General features: G+C 41.2%; 1 protein-coding gene across 1 annotated transcript; it reads left to right on the top strand.

Annotated features, from left to right (window-relative positions):
• Positions 1 to 556: 556 nt before the first annotated feature.
• RIOK1 (RIO kinase 1) lies at positions 557 to 16,464 on the top strand. The gene is made up of 17 exons (XM_021534606.2): positions 557 to 715; positions 1,555 to 1,759; positions 3,265 to 3,355; positions 4,334 to 4,403; positions 4,991 to 5,033; positions 5,697 to 5,789; positions 6,490 to 6,602; positions 6,717 to 6,797; positions 7,333 to 7,419; positions 8,053 to 8,190; positions 8,838 to 8,941; positions 10,614 to 10,720; positions 11,320 to 11,385; positions 13,013 to 13,132; positions 13,418 to 13,471; positions 14,598 to 14,747; positions 16,255 to 16,464. The coding sequence occupies exons 1-17, from the start codon at positions 645 to 647 to the stop codon at positions 16,363 to 16,365; spliced, it is 1,704 nt and encodes a 567-aa protein (XP_021390281.1). The 5' UTR covers positions 557 to 644; the 3' UTR covers positions 16,366 to 16,464.
• Positions 16,465 to 16,820: the final 356 nt, after the last annotated feature.

The raw sequence follows: 16,820 nt of genomic DNA, 5'->3' as shown, positions 1-16,820 counted from the left end.
AGAATTGAGGGCTTGAAAACGCACTGTTTTTAAGGTTATATTATTGAATATTATAGAGATGTGCCACAGCTCATTGTTGACGTATCGGCAGCTGCCAGGGATTCAGAGAATCCCAGAATGGTTTGGGTCGGAAGGGACATTAAAGTTCATTTAGTTCCATCCCCCTGCCGTGGACAGGGACACCTCCACTAGCCCAGCTCGCTCCGAGCCCGGTCCGGCCTGGAACACTTCCAGGGATGGAGCATGCACAGATCCTCTGGGCACCTGTTCCAGAGCCGCACCACCCTCACATGGAAGAACTTTTTACCGCCATTTAATCTAACCCTACTCTCTTTCAGGGTGAAGCCATTCCCCACTGCAAGCCCTTGTAAAAGTCCCTCCGTGTGCCGGCTCCGGGCCCGCCCTGCGCAGGAGCCCGGCAAGCGGACGGGAATGAGAACGGGGTCGGGATCGGGAAAGGGAATGGGAAAGGGAACGGGAATGGGAACGGGAGCGGAAGCGGCGCTGGGGCGGGTCCGTGCCGGCCGCGCTCGCCCGCGCTGCTTTTGTCCCTCTGGCGGCGCCGTAGCGGCCGGGCCGGCGCCTGCGTCCCGCGGGCATCCCGGCTGCCGGATCCTCCCGGCTCCCGGCTCCCGGCTCCCGCCATGGATTACCGAGCGCTGGTGATGAGCCAGGTCGTGCCCGGGCAGTTCGACGATGCGGACTGCTCGGACAGGTGAGGGCGCGCCGAGGGGCCGGGGCTGCGGGCGCTGGGGCTGCGGGCCAGGCGAACGCGCGGAGCAGCCCCGGGATTTGCCCGGGATGTGACTTCGCCCTGGGCGGCGGGGAAGGGAGAGCGGGTGGTGCTGCCGCGTTACCGGAGGAGGTGAGAGGGAAGGCTGCGTGTGTCTCTCGGCTTCCCTTTTCCATTTCCCGTGCTGCTTTCGGACACTTGTCCTGGCAGAAAGCCGTGACACGTTATTGACGTTACAGAATCGCAGCATCAATTAGGTTGGAAAAGACCTCAGAGATCATCGAGGCCAAGCTGTGAGCCAGCACCACCGTGGCACTGAGTAACAAGTCCAGTCTTTCCTTAAACATCTGCAGGGACGGTGACTCCACCAGCTCCCTGGGCAATCCATTCCAATGTCTAACCACCCTTGCTGTGGAGAAATTCTTCCAAATTCTCCTGGTGCAACTTTGGGCCGTGTCCTCCTTTCCTGTCACTTGTTGCCTGGGAGAAGAGACCGACCGCACCTGGCCACAGCCTCCTTGCAGGCAGCTTTAGGGAGCGATCAGGTCCCCCCTGAGCCTCCTCTTCTCCAGGCTAAACACCCTCAGCTCCCTCAGTTGCTCCTCGTAGGACTTGTGCTCCAGAACCTTCACCAGCTTAATTTCCCTTTCCTAGACCTGATCCAGCACCTCAATATCCTTCCTGAATAGAAGGCCTCAGAACTGGACTCAGTGAATTAAGATCCAACTGAAAATTTAGTCATTTATGGGGATAAGTGTATTGAATTTTTGGTGACTGTAACAATAATTTTTAGTTATAGAGACATCTGTGTTTCTTTTAAGTGACTCTGTGGAAGACACAGAATCATGTAAAGAGGGTGAGGTCCCTGAGAGCTGCCAGTTATGCACGTGTGAAGAAGTTAATGCTGAAGAAGGAGATGGTGATGATAACAGTGATGCTGAAGAGGATGATGAAGACTGGGACTGGGATGATGAGGTGGGAAGACTCACAAAGCGCCACAATGCTGCTGGTGGATGCAATCCACAGGTATGCTGGAGGTCATTCTGTGGGCTTTGAGGGTGCCCAAGAGGTAATGGGGCCAGCCCGGAGGCTTTGTTTTTTGTTAGTGTTATGCTGAGTACAGATGCAAACAGCTCAGTGTTTTTTCAGAATTTTTTCCTTGAGAGAATCCCCTTCCTTTGCATCTGTTCCTCTGAGGTGCTGTATGTGTATGTACATTGTAGCCGGAGCTCAGTTTGATTTTCTTGTCTCAAACCCTGTTGCTGGATTCTCTGTGTCTGTCTCTACTGCAGTTTCCTTCTCTTCCCTACCTTCCTCAACTTCTCTTTCTTTGCTCACCCTGATCTCTACCAATGTTCCTAACTTTTTGGTATTTGTCCTCTGTGTTTCTGAGCATCTTCCTCAGCCTATTTATTTTTAGACTATCTGCTAATCACATGCAGGGTGAATCTAGTCCTATTTTTGACTTAATAGTGAAGAAGGCGAAGAAAACTACAAGCATGCGAAATGGAGCTGGGGGTGCTTGGAGTGAATTCATTTAGCATGTATGGTGTTGGCATAGAAACTCTGGCATGTTGCACTACAACACAAAATAACTTATACACAGTTCTAAGATCAAAAGAGTAAGAGGAAGTAAGTTTTATTTCTGACTTTGCAATATATAGAATTCCAAAAGTGACAGTGGATTGGAGGAAGAAATTGCCACCTCTCCAACCACACTAGTCAAACCAACAGTCTGTCAATTCTCTCTTCCCACAAAGAATGCAAAACAATCATTATTTACATGACAGTGCATGAGAAACTCCAGTAGAAATATGTAAACATCAGAAGGCATAGAAAACTTCTAAAAGAACTTTAAAATTTTTGAAAGAGCAGGGTGACACTGGCGTTGTGCAGAATAAAAAGCACTCATGAATGTAAAGAAGGATGCTAGTTCTCACATCAACTTGGACACTACAGGTTCAAAACCTCATTTTTCTTATTGCTACCAACTTAGTAGAACAGTAGAGATGAATCAGAGTGGTGCTGATCACAGCATAGCATGTCTGGCAGTGCTTGTCCTGGGTGGTATATTGCCTTTATTTAGAGGTTTATGCTGTTCAATGATGGTGAAATCATGTTCAGGTATTAGTTGTGTTTGGGGAGGACCACATGTAAGAAAAGACAAAATCATGGAAAGTTTTCTCAGTTCATTACCTCTGCATTTTTTCCTTACTTTATTTCTTTAGATTTTCTATTCTCTTCCTTTTACAGACAGAAAAAGTGCTCTGTGAGAGACTTGTAGCTTCCTAGACTAAAAGATTACTCTGGTGGAGGACTTTTAGAATTTTAACTGATGTGTAACTTGTATTTTCTTTTCTTGATTTAAATAAAATCTGGTGTTAATCCATATCTGTTTCCTTATATCTCATGTGCTTTTCATCTTACAGCTTTAGGCATAGGCATTTGAGATGACTTTTCCAATGAAATGGTTTGAATTAAAAAGGGCTGTGTACAGAACATGACTTATGTTAACAAATCCTTTATTTCAGGCAAATAGGCAGACACTTAATTGCTCTTCAGCAAAACTGTCAACCCCTGCAGGCAAGGTTTTAAGAAAATTTGAACACAAAATCAATTTAGGTGAGTATAATTGCACTATTGTCCATTATTTAAACAGTTGCCACTCTGTGGCATTCTCAGACTAATTTCACTCATGTTAAGCCAGAACTCACTGGAATGGGTGAGTTAGCCATTGCCGGAGAGATTAAAAATGGCTTTTGAGTACTTGAAGTTGCCTTTAGTCTCCAAGAACTGGGTGTCATACCCCCCCCCTCCACCTTCAGAACTACATGGCTGTTTTGTTGGGGCTTTTTCTTTCCCCTTAATTTCTCCAGGCAACATGAAGTCTTTCTTCCCTAGATTCTCTGTAGGAACAAGCTGTTTGGGTGGACGGAAGGTTTCAACTCTCTGTTGTGGCATTGGTGATTCCCACAGCTGCTACCACAGCTGCATTTTCTAGACAAATGCAGTCCCCTGTAGTATTGGGGGTGGGGGGTACATGATGCAGCAGTTCTCTCTCAGGGGCAGAGTTCCTGTGCTAAGTGAAGAGGCTGCTGTCCCAGCTGGTGTGGTTTGATTTTTGCCCTGAGATGGAGATGGCTGCTCAGTATAGCCTGTCAGGACTAGGGTAGGTGTGATTGGCACCTTCTGACAGGGTTGAGATCAGAGGTAGGGTTTTCCTTTATAAGAAAGTGGTGCTAGGGTGAAGGCTGCTGGTATTTGTAGCCCAGTACAGCAGCTTTTATACGTTTAGCATTTAATCAAACACCATTTAAATGCATTGTTGAAGAGAGTCTGAGAGGCTATTGCTTATTGTGTTAAGAAAAATAGTATTTAACTGTTATAAGAGAAGAACAGACAAATTTAATGGTTATCCAAAAGGCATTATTGGTATCACATTTCCAAGTCTCTGGAATTGTCTCACTCATCTGTGTTGTTACCTTATAGTCCTAACCTGAAATGTAAACAGAGTGAAGTTCTAGGTTAACCCTGGTGTGTAGGAAACTTCTTTGAGTTTTGGAATTCTGGTTTTTTATTCATCACTTATGTGTTTTTCAGATAAGCTAAATTTTGATGACTCTGTTATAAACAGAGTCACAGAAAAGTCTAGACAGAAGGAAGCAGACATGTGAGTATTACTTATGCTTCTATTTTCACTTAAATACTTTAAACTCAGAAGTATAGTGCGTATTTCCTTGTTTAAGGAAAGTTTGTTAAGAAAAATGAAGTTTAGAAGAAGTCTACATGCAGTTTGCCCTTTGGTCTTCCATTTTTTGGTTTCCAAATGGAATAATCCCAAAGCTGTTGGAATCGTCCCAAAGTTTTGATTCTTTTGTTGCTGGTAGCACATCTGATTATGTTGGTGTAGTATAGTAAGACAGAAGTGATGGGTGTCATTCACCTAGAAAAGACCCTTTGATACTCTTTTTTTCTAAACAGGAGTCCTTAAGCCGCTGAGATAAAAAGGTATTGGAGGCATTCAGAAAAAGCAGGAGGATAATCTATAATGAAGGGCTCTGATGTTAACAGTGGTGATTTGTTGATTTTTTTCCTTTCCATCCCTCTGTCTGCAGGAGAAACCTTTGATTTTGTATGAATGAAAGCCCTACTTCTTAAGGATGTCATCCTGTCTTTGACACAGAATGTCACAATTTGCCCTGTCAAAGTACCGAGCCCATATGTGGGATTGTAACATTTTATTTTCATTTCTGCTAGGTACCGAGTCAAAGACAAGTCAGACAGAGCAACAGTAGAACAGGTAAGTCCTTTGTTTATCAAAATTCCCTTTTGACCAGAGCAAGTAGTGTAGAATTTTTGAATCAATGAAGAAAACAGTTAAAGCAGGAACAGAGTTTTGGAATTCGTTTTCACTTGTTATTATGTTGAAGAGATCTCTTGTTTCTTTCTTTATTTCAAATTCGAAGGTTAGCTTTGGTTCCATAAACATTTAAGAGCTTATTTTTGTGTTTAACTTTGTGATTTGCTCATATGCATTAATTTCCAAAGAACAAGAAAAAATGTTGTTTGCCTTTTTTCTTTTTTTCTTCTGTAGCAAGACCAAATTATTACTGATCTGAGCTCCCATGGCCCTTCTATTTTAGTTGTGATATCTGTATTCCAAGAAAAATCTTATTTAAAAATATTTAATGCAGTTATGAGTGGAACATTATTTCTTTGTCTCTTCTAGAGTTAGCTTGAAGACATATGCTTAGTTTAAAAAAAAAAAAAAGAAAAGAAATTGGGAAGAAAAAGTGAAATATGTTCCTAGATTCCTGGCAAAATTCTGAGCAGTTGCTGTTCAGAGTATTATTTGATCCTTGAGAACAGTCTGATGCCCAGTACCTTTTAATGTGATGGTAGGATTGGGCATTATTATTTGTTTTGTTTTTTCCTCTGCTAACTTTTCTGTATTAAATTTGAGGTGTTGGACCCAAGGACCCGAATCATCCTGTTCAAGATGCTCTCTAGAGGTATCATATCAGAAATCAATGGCTGCATCAGCACAGGGAAAGAAGTAAGTTTTATTGCAAATAATGTAGTAGGTTTTTTTTTCAGCAAACTGGGTGGAAGTTTGTGATGCTCAGAAAAAGTATTGAAATACTTGGGTTTAGTTCTACATGTTTTGTATTCCTTGACTGGCAAGAAGTTATCTTAACAAAAAATTTATTTATGTTAAAGGAAACCAATTTTCCCAAGTATGAGAGTTTTCTAAGAATGCTTTAATACTGTCTTAAATTTGTGGATGTTGTTAATTGCATCTTTCAGCAAAAGGTTTTGGCAAAGTTTTATATACCTACAGTATTAAATAGTGCCTAAAAAAACATACAAACCCAAATAATTATGATTAAAGACATAATTCCACCCTGTGTAGAGGTGGAAACATGAGACGTTTGGGCCGCGCTTTAGGGCCTGAACAATGCACAGGCTCAAGTCAACCCTTCAACAAGTGTGGATGAGGCAGAGTTGTCTCATGTAATGTTGGTTTTATTCTGTGGGCATTGTTGCACCCCTGCCCCATCTTATGTACTTCCTGTAAGCTTCCTTCCATGGTAAAAGGATTGCCCTGGGTGTGCAGTTTCCTTCAGCTGGCTGACACATAGGGGCTGGGGAGAGATGAGCTCTTTTCTAGGTGTCAGAATGAGAAGAAGAGAGAAGATTATGTTGTTTTAAAGAGCTTTTCTTTAATGTTATTTCTTCCCTTTTTAATCTGATAGGCCAATGTATATCATGCCAGTACTGCAAATGGAGAGAACAGAGCAATAAAAATTTACAAAACCTCTATTCTGATGTTTAAAGATCGGGATAAGTACGTGAGTGGTGAATTCAGGTGAGTTTGACTTCTGCCTGGTTTTACTTGGGAAGAGGGATTGTTTTGAAAGGTGTTAAAATCACTGGTGCTAGACTAAGAGTCCCTGTTGTCTTTTATATTTTTAATTTAAAGATTTCGTCATGGATACTGCAAAGGCAACCCAAGAAAAATGGTGAAGACATGGGCCGAAAAAGAAATGAGGAATTTAATAAGGTGATTTGTCCAGTTTTTATTTCATCATGCAGAGGTTACCAAAACTTTTAAGTTTATAGGAGGTGCTCTGTGTTTGCTAGACTGTGGCTACCACTACCCTATCGGGTCTCTGGAGTGTTCAGGAAAGTGTCTTAGCTTCATTATGGGAGAGAAACAAAAGGGGAGGGAAGAATTAAGATCTTCTTTTGTTTTCCTGCTAATGCTCGAAGCTCTTCAGTGTCTGAGCTCTGTCTGACATGACTGAACAGCAAGGAGAAACTGGAAATAGCTGATGCTGAGCAGCAGCACACTGTGTCATGTAGGTTAATCTAGGATTAACCTGAACTCTCTAAAGATTCTTTGACACAGGAATGCTTAGAAAAGGGTCAGAATGGTTGTGGCTTTTTGTGTGCATTTCCTAGTTGTTCTTCACAAGGGACAGTTTCCTGAGCTCTCACTGTGTTTTGTTCAAATCTGCAGAGCTCCTTTATGCATTGGTGCAAAGCAAATAGAGTTTGGTTTTATTTTCTTTGGTGGCTTTGTTCCTGTGTTTCAGGTTGAATACAGCCCAGATACCTTGTCCAGAGCCAATTATGCTAAGGAGTCATGTGCTTGTCATGGGCTTTATTGGTAAAGGTGATAGGTAAGTATCACCTGATATTTCTGAGTGTCCTTAGGAAATCAAGTTTTTTGTTTATTTGTTGTTTTTTTTTTTTTTTTTAATTTAGTAATAGCTTTTCCCAAAGGTTTATTAAAACCAACCAAACCAACCATCTGAATTTACCTACAGTTACTCTAGGCCTGTAAAGTTAACATGTGCATGTGATCTGTGGAATGGTCCCAGACATTTGTCAGCTACTACTACAGGCAATCTGTGTGACTCTGAAGCCTCAGTTGTGTGCAAAATTAATTCATAAAGTGGCTTAACCAGAGATTAATGCTGCAAAGGCTTGCTAATCATACATAAAGGTAGTTTTTTGTTTTGTAGTTATTGACATTAATGTAGCATGGTCCAAATTAGCTCCTGTTGAAAATAGTGCTCCAGAACCTTTGGCAAGCATGTTTTAGCAAAATTTTGCTCCCCTTCCTGCTTCAGCATGTGTTTTAGCAAAGTTTTGCTCCCCTTCCTGCTGGCTCCTTGCACTTGGCTGCTCATCCTGATTTGCTTGACACACTCAGTGAGTGAAAGGATCAGGCACAGCAATTAAAGCATTTGCAGCTGGTATGAAGAAGGAAAAAGTGTTTAGTTTCTGTTGGTTTTTTTTGTAATTTCAAGGCCTGCTCCTCTGCTGAAGAATGCTCAGTTGTCTGACTCCAAAGTCCGGGAGCTGTATCTACAGATCATCCAGTACATGAGAAGAATGTACCAAGATGCCAGACTTGTTCACGCAGATCTCAGTGAATTTAATATGCTGTATGTTTTTAATCCTTGCTCTGAATTGTGACATCTAAAATGTATGCATTGGCAGCGTCTGTGTGAGAGTACTGATGTACCTTTCAGCGAGGGTGGGGTCCTTGTCGTTACTGGGTTTTGTAACTTATCTAATTAATTATGTAGCTTTTAGCCCAGATCTGAGCTTTCTCTGTTAAAAAAAAAACGACGGGCAAACAAACAAACAAAAACTATAAAAGAAGAAAGAAAAAAAGTTAAAAAACACAACAAAATTACCTTGCTAAACCCCCTCATGACCAGAAAAAAACCCATCAACTCCGGCAAAAATTAGTAAGGTACCACTTTTATGTAAGGTATTTTATGTTAGTTAGGTATCGTTTCATTTCTATATTTTTATACCTTGTTCTTGTTTTTGTTTTCTTTTTAATGCACCGCTCTGCTTTTTTTGTTCATGAGCAGAGTATTTTTAAAAAAAGTTTAATTATACAGCTTGAATAGAGGAGGGAAAGGACTGACTGAAAAAAGCCACCCTGGCCCTCACATGCAAGGCTGGAGAAAGAAGATAAGATTTTTTATTTTGCGGGTTCTTAAGTTTGAGGCATGTTTTGTTCCCTGCCCCTCAGCATGCTGGTGGAGTTGATGCAGCTGTGTGTGGGGTTTCTTTGCAGGTACCACGGAGGGGACGTGTACATCATCGACGTGTCTCAGTCCGTGGAGCACGACCACCCACACGCACTGGAGTTCCTGCGCAAGGACTGTGCCAACGTTAACGGTGAGGAGGCTGCACTGCAGCCCTTGTTCTGACAGCTGGTTTATTTAGCAGGATGGACTCAGTTCACCTTATGTTCTTTCAGGTGTAACTGTAGAAGCTGTCAAAATTCCATTAAAATACTTACCCTCTCCTATGTTCTCGTGGCTTCCTCGGGGAGCAGTGTACTGTGCCGAGTTCAGAGTAGTGCAGCCTATTTTGCTAGAAACCGTCTCTCTGAAATGAGTCACATGGCTGAATCTCAGACTTAGGATATTTCTAAGATCACTCCCAGTCTGCAGCAGTGCTCACCCCTGTCTTAACTTCCCTTACTTAAAATACTCTTCAGATATACTGATGTGTTGCCTTCTGTGAGCTGAATCCATTTCTGGGATTCCTCAGCTGGCAACATGTTTCTGTGTATTAAGAAATTCCCTGCACTAAGGGCAGCTGAGAGGATCAAGGCACAGAGTAATGAATAAGAGATGTTATCACTTGTCACAGTATTTTGATAAGTTAAGTTTAATGGTATTTTTCTCTTGCGAATTTGGTCTTCATATGTGAATATGCATGTTGTGTAACAGATACACACCTCTTGGTAGGGTGTGTCCCTGAGGACAAAAAAAATCTCTGTAGGCTGCTTTTGTCCCCCCTTTCTTTTCAGACTGACTTTTTTCTTATTTTACTGAGACTCTTGAAAGTCGGGTGCATAATTAGGAAAGAACTGTGTGCATGCTGTATGTCTGTTGATATCCACTATGCTACTTTTTCCTTATTTCTTCTTAGTTCATGCATTTCTAGTAACTCCCTTCTGCCTCAGCTAGTCACACCCTTGCTCTTTATTCATGTCTTTTGACTTACTCTCCCTAGATAGTTTAGGGTCTCAGTGAGTTGCAGTAGTTTTGATATTGTTTTGTTTGTTTTCTGTCACTGCAGCTTTCTCTGTCTAAACCTTCTGCAGAGACAATAAGAACTCTTTTAACACCTAATGCTGCCCTAGGTGTGATCTTTGCAGAGATTTGTGGGTCCATGGGCACAGAGAGCTGCCTCCAAACTAAGTCCTTTCTAATCCTTGTATGATTGATTTCTCAAAAAGAGAGATCTTCTGGGAATTTTAGTAGGAAATACTTGTTAAACAAGTCCTCAGTGTCACCTGCTGCTGTTTTTCAGAACAGAAATGCAGCTTATGAATTTGATCATAACTGATTTAAGAAAGCAATTCTAAGTGTAGTAGTGAGGAAGATTCTAGGACATCAGTGTCCACCCTCCTTTTGGGTGCTTCTTAGTGTACTGTATTTCAGTGGCCACTTGTTTCTCTCTGGCAAAAGTTTGAGGTCTCCATTCCTTATTTGAAGTACATTTTTTCTATCTTAGTCATTGCAAATATTACACCTGTCTTGAATTCTTTACTTCTTAGCCTGTGCTCCATTAAGTCAGGATCCTTCTGAAATTGATTTGGCCTTTATATTTATGCAGTTTTTCTCCTTTTAGTATTTGTTGCATCTGGGAGATAAACAGTTTTATTTCAGATAACCAAGAATCATCTGGTAACTAAACTCCATTTGATGTAGAATGTGCTGCTGAGACTTTCCCAAGTCATCAGAGTTGGCTTGCTGGAATTGTTGCTTTAACATCCAAGGTGCGTATGTTAGATGGAATTACTAATGGATTTTGTCTCTCCCTTGTTTCCTGGCAGACTTTTTCCAGAAGCACAATGTTGCAGTGATGACAGTGAGGGAGCTGTTTGAATTTATTACTGATCCTTCTATCACAAGTGAAAACATTGATGACTACCTGTCTAAGGTAAGACCTCATGGCCTTGCTACTGAGTAAGAGGGCAGTAAAATCAGATCTAGTTCAAGCTCCATCATCTCATTTATTCTACATCCTGAGGAAGCCAGCACATGACATTGTGGTACTAATGCTTCCAAAATGAATATAGGTCTTTTCCATTTATACCATTGTAGGGTGGCACTACTTTTCATTGCATGTTCTCTCTAATGTTTCTCTCAGAAAGTCTGTCTAATCATGAAGACTCAAAAGTCTGTTTGAGGTGCTATAAGAACCAGGATGCTTTAAGTTAGCTTTTCCTTTCTGGCAAGGAGGAGCTCTGCAGACATATAATCGTGCCTCTATGGAGAGTGGTGTTGCATGTCCTGCAGCGGTGCTGGGGCTGCCGCGGTTTGGTCCGGGGGGAGCACAGCCCGTGTGTTTCCCGCTGCGGCTGCAGCTGCCTGTGTGCTCCGCAGCAGTGCCGCTCTCCATTAGGTGTCGCTGAAGGCGTTCCCACGGGGACAGCGCCTGAGAGTGACCGTGGGGCGCAGGCAGAAACGCAGATGGGAGCAGTTGGATGCGATTCTAAAGAATGATAACTTTTTTTGCAATGTTTTGTATCTCTTTAGGCAATGGAAATAGCATCGAAGAGAACAGAGGAGGAAAGATCCAGTCAAGATAAAGTGGATGAGGAAGTGAGGATTTCTGTTCCTGCTATGAAATTAATATTAACCTTACCTCTTCTAAACCCTGAAAAATGTTCTGTTTTCTTTGGAAAAATGTACAGTCGATGATATACAAAATATTGTTTATGGTACTAAGATGTGTTGACCTAGTTGACATGTGAAGTATTAAGGGATGCCATGTGTAAAAGCTGACATCAATAAGCTGTTAGAAGGCAAATATTCTATTTCCTAAACCAGTTTGTTTGTTCACATCTAGGTCTTGATGTATTTTTCAGTTTGGGTTTAGTTAACAAAAAGTCTGAGTAGAGAGATCTGACTGTGCCAGTGGTTTTGGACCAGTGATACAGAAGCAGGCTATTTGGATATGTGCATTGGCCAAATTGCCTATCTAGCTCCACTCCCAGTCTAATTTAGTTCTTCCACTGCTTTTACATTCAGTGAAGCCATCTCAAGTCCATTACAGAAAGCTGTTAATGTTCTGGAAATGCTTGATGTAAAGATAGAACCATTGCTATCTTAGTCTTAACTATCTGTTCCAGAAGAGTAAAAACAAAACCAACAACCGACAAAAACCTCTCATGTTTGAGGTCAATACTACTTGATTTATTCAAGACTTTTTTGTCTTGGAGCTCAGCAGGTTTCACTAACTGCTTCAGGCTTTGTCAAGGAAGGATGTTTTTTGTTTCCTAGTATAGCCTCAGCATAAAACTACTGAGGTGTAGAGTCAGATTCTAGTGTTTGGTAGCAAGCCCATCTTCTGCAAGCAAGTTACTCCTTTGTTTATATGAGGTACTGACCTGTAAGAGAGGTGATTTCATAGCATGTAAGTTCAGTTCATTTGTCTTGGACTTACCATGTGACCATGGCTAATTTGTGCCACTTCCCTTGAGTAGAGCTCAGTAAGGGCAGCTCTGTGGAAGTGGGGGCCTGTGCTTTGTGCACAGCTCTCAGATGAGCAGTGATGATCGTGAAGGGTACTGAATCTGTACTGGGATTGAACTGATACCATGAAACAGGGAAGCAAAACACATCTCTGATCTGGTAGGGTCGTAGAGAAGCAAAACATTTCTCTGATCTGGTAGGGTTGTAGGTTTGCTGAAAGACTGTTTCAAATGTGACAAACTTTAAGTATGTTATTAATACTGCAGTTAGTTTTTATTGTACTGTACTGCTGCAAGAACCTTTTTTGAGTTGGACTGTAGGTTGAAGTGGATATTGTTCTGTAAAGAGATTAAGTTCTAGAAGTGCATTTCAATGGCGTTGCCTCATGAAGGCATTATAAACATTACAATAAAAGCATTAGAAAAATTCTTGGGATACAAAACCTTAGGACTCCAATAGGCTGAGAGATGGTTGGATAATTTTGTAAGTGGGCTGGTGTGAGTCACACTAAGGAAGGAGCCTTCTTAGTTGTGATCTATCAGTAGTGTCTAGATTGCACATTAAGTCTGCCCCTGCAAAAAATAACAAAAAAAAAAAATACAGCTCTATAGTTCAAATGGTAGTGGATGACTGCTATGTTCATTTGTTGTTTTTCTGATTGTGATTATTCTCCCAAGGATGCATAATTAGGAGAGAAGAACATCATGACACTATGTGTAAATTAGTAAGTTTGTGTTTCCTTTCACTGTGCTAGGTATTTAAGAAGGCCTACATACCTCGAACCCTGACTGAAGTTAAAAACTATGAGAGGGATGTGGACATAATGATGAAATTGAAAGAAGAGGATATGGCATTGAATGTTCAGCAAGATAATGTGAGTAGATATGCTGAGGCCCTGCAAAAGAGAGAGAGGGAATATGAAGTCTTCTTACTGGAAATCGTTAGCAACAAACAAAAACAGAAGCTTTGCTACCAAGGTGTGGAGTACTAAATCTATATCATACTTTAAAATTGCTTGGTTAGTGCTTAATGCTAACATTGTGGATTTTATCCTGGTCTTGATTTCTTGAAATTTATTTTTAGATAGTAATTTTCTCTGGGCACAAAGGATTTAGACATAATTTGATAATGTAATTTCTTCCTCTCTCCCTTGGAGCAGATTCTCTACCAGACGGTGACAGGACTGAAGAAGGATTTGTCTGGTGTTCAGAAGGTGAGAGGGTCTTTTTGAAATTCTTCATTTTCAGAAAAGGGCTTACAGGTAGTTCAGGGAATGCCTGGTCCTGCAGCTGACACCATGAAAGAAGCCTCTTGTGTCCGGAGTGCCATTTGTGTCAGGATGGGTCAGCATGGCAGTGTGTCTGTACAGCACAGAATTTGTTTCCGTGCATTGTGGCTGATGCTGGGTTGTTTGAGAATGAAATTAAATCCTTGCAGTGGCCATGATCTCTAAAGTTAAGGTGACGGTGAGGGAAAGTGTTTTCTGATAATGGAAAATGTAATTTATTTAAACTGTTGCATGATAATTGATTTAAACTGTTGCATGACTGCAAGTTTTGATATGTTTCTGATATCAGATATGATATCAGATATGTTGATATGATAGAGCATCTGTTGTAATATTGCATAAAGAACAGTCCTCCAGTATAAGCCATAAAATACTAAGTCTTACTGTGTTTGAAGTACTTGCCAGTGACACTTCTGTAAAGTAGATTGGATGAGAAGTTGGATACAGATCACTTGGAGCCATGTCATTCAAGGCAGAAGCCCTGTGTGTATTCCCCCTCCTTACTTTGTGAATGTTCTCTAGCAGTGGTGTAGACTCTTGATTTAAAATGGAAATATAAATATGGATGGGATCAGGCTGTAGCACAGTCTCCAGGCTTGTTTAAGAATAAGTGAGTATTCCAGTGTGGATATTTGTGTTTGCAATATAAAATACATACAGTGCCCCCAAGGTAGATTTGGGCATGATCCAAGGATAATTAAAAATAGGCTTCCACATATGTTAGCAAATTGCTGTTTAACTTAGGGAAATTAGTTTGGGAGTGCAAATAACAGCTGTGCTTTGAGCTCTGACCTAAAAGAATCTGTGGTGTACATTCTAGATTCCTTGTTCTTAGTTTGGCTTAACCTACTTTTCATTCTTTATCTTGAAACTCGTGAGGGCTGTGGTAAGGGAGATAGCATCAGATTGCTCAAGGGTTTCTTTGCAGCAGGTTCTGTTTGGTTTTTTTTTTGGTGAATATATCTATATATATATTGTGTATGTATGTGTGTGTATGCTGTCATTAGGTTTCTTGCCTTTGATTTGATATAATTCTTGATATATCTTGCAGATTCCTGCACTCCTTGAAGAGGCAGACAATTCAGAAACAGACTCTGATGATGATGATAACGATGGTGGCAGCTCAGAGGACTCTGATTCGGGCTGTAAAGAATCTGTACATCCCAAAGATAAACCTGCTGAAGTTAGCATGGACAAAAAGGTCAGCTGGCTGGGAATTGTTTATTTTTTCCCACCTTTGCTTTTATGACACAAAAACATCCAAACTTAGTGGCTCTTGCTTCTTCTTGTCTGAAACAAGCTCTGGACCTTTCCTGTTGTGGAGAACAAGAGCAGAGGCAGTGAATTTCATTTGGGATGATATAATAAAGGTGGTTTTATGTAGAGCAGTGTGCAACACAGCTCTCTGTAGCTTAGGCAAAGCTAGAAGAGAGATCTCTACAGGATATTACAAGGCTACACAAAGTAGAATTCAGTGAAGCCTGGGCAGCTTTTCAGTCCCTCTGGCTACTCTTCCAGGCTTCAGTGTTCAGGTTTGTGGCTATGGTGCCTGGTGAACCTGGGCTATGGTGCCCAGACAGCTGAGACCACTTGGTCTGTAGAACTGTAGATTTGGTGACAGTGTTTGTACCACAGTGGCTTTTGCAGTGCTATTAGTACAAGCTGGCTAGCTTTGCTGTGGGCAAGAGATGTAATGCAGTCCAGCAAAGGGATTATGGTTAGGGTCTGGGGTTTGGGTTTTCTTTGAGGTTTCATTTTCTAAACTGTGGAACAATATGCTCAGTTTTGGTGAGGCTTTCTTGCAGTGTATCACCCATGAGTGAGAGCCTTTTGGCAGCCTTTTAGGTGTTATGCAAAAAATAAAAAGAGCAGGGTGAAACTTGCAGGCTTAAGGGGTTCAAGCTTTGGGACGTTGCATTTTAGGTTTTGCCTCCTAGTAAAGGTAAGATAATATATTTCATATCTGTCAAATAAAAATGCAGTGCTCTACTACACATTGCCAGTCTAGATCTGCTGCCTTTTAGATGTGAAACAGGGAAGTCTTGGCCAGTTCTCATCCTAATTGATAGGTTTTCATTTGGACTTTTTTGTGTGAGATGAGGGGTTTTTGTAACTTTTGTGTTTAGCTGAGGGTTGAACAACTGATGAGCAGCAATTACTTCTACCTGCCCCTTCACTTTGCTGACTTTTTGTTTTCTAGTTGAGTCTTGTCCCTTCTGTGTCTGGCACAGATTTACAGTGTGTTGCAGTAGCATGGCATTCTTTCCTGCCAGTCCTGCTGATGATCAGCTTGCTCTATCAGCACTTACTGGATCAATATTTTTGCATGACACATAGAAACACATAATATAGTAGTCCTATGGGTAGCAGAAAATGTAGACCAGACAACATGTTGTAATCTTAGGTGTAAATAGTGTGAGTTAAGAGTGCCTCTTGTTCACTTTCTTCAGAGGTTGCATGAAACTCAGGTTCTAACTGGTTTGAATTTTGCCTTGTCATTACCAGTGTGCAGGTCTGGGCTCTACCCCCAGTCTGTGTTTTCTTTATCCTTTCCCCTCACCATTTCTATTGATTTTTAAAATTTCTTTGTCTTGCTAACCTTATTTTTATGTCATATCTTAATTAACTTGTTAATGTAACAATTGATTGACTTTCTTAAAATTCTTCATTCTCTCCTGGATTTACATGAATGGTTTGATTCCTTGTAGGAAAGGAAGAAGATGGTTAAAGAAGCCCAAAGAGAAAAGAGAAAAACTAAAATCCCAAAGCATGTGAAGAAGAGGAAAGAAAAGACTGCAAAAATGAAGAAAGGCAAATAAAATCATCCTTGGCTTACAGAAAGGGATGATGTGTTGTGGATTAGTCAGTCATCATCTTTTTCCTTTATTAAAAAAATTAAAATCCTTTATTTATATACATACAGTATAAACTGAGGGTGGTTTTTTAACAACATGGTGTAGTTGTTTGAACAGAGTGTATGACACGGGTTTCTCAATGGGAAAGAATGAGTCTAATATTTGTGCTGCTAAAATTTGTTACGTGTGCAAGTTTGGCTTTTTTGCTAAACTCATATTGATTTGTTCCTGTGTTCTCACTCCCCATGCCTTCTTCACTGTATGGAAGCAAATTGGGCTCTGCAGGCTCTCCCTGTCCCCTGGGATAGCCCTGCAGGCATGCTGCCTTTGCTGCCTTTCTGTGCTTGCATCACCCTTGATGGCCAAGTGCACACGTGGCTGCAATCCCCAGTGTGACCTTCACAGCGTCTCCTGTGCCT

This window comes from Lonchura striata, chromosome 1 (assembly GCF_046129695.1).
Source record: "Lonchura striata isolate bLonStr1 chromosome 1, bLonStr1.mat, whole genome shotgun sequence".
In the NCBI taxonomy this organism is placed as follows: Eukaryota; Metazoa; Chordata; class Aves; order Passeriformes; family Estrildidae; genus Lonchura; species Lonchura striata.
The sequence above is the reverse complement of the archived record's forward strand: the minus strand, read 5'-3'. Positions and strand labels throughout refer to the sequence as shown.

Excerpts from the sequence above, each read along its gene's own strand:
- RIOK1 (XM_021534606.2), top strand. The coding sequence starts at position 645 with ATGGATTACCGAGCGCTGGTGATGAGCCAGGTCGTGCCCGGGCAGTTC. Across the intron at positions 8,942-10,613 it reads GGACTGTGCCAACGTTAACG|ACTTTTTCCAGAAGCACAAT; the intron begins GTGAGGAGGCTG and ends GTTTCCTGGCAG. Across the intron at positions 10,721-11,319 it reads TTGATGACTACCTGTCTAAG|GCAATGGAAATAGCATCGAA; the intron begins GTAAGACCTCAT and ends GTATCTCTTTAG.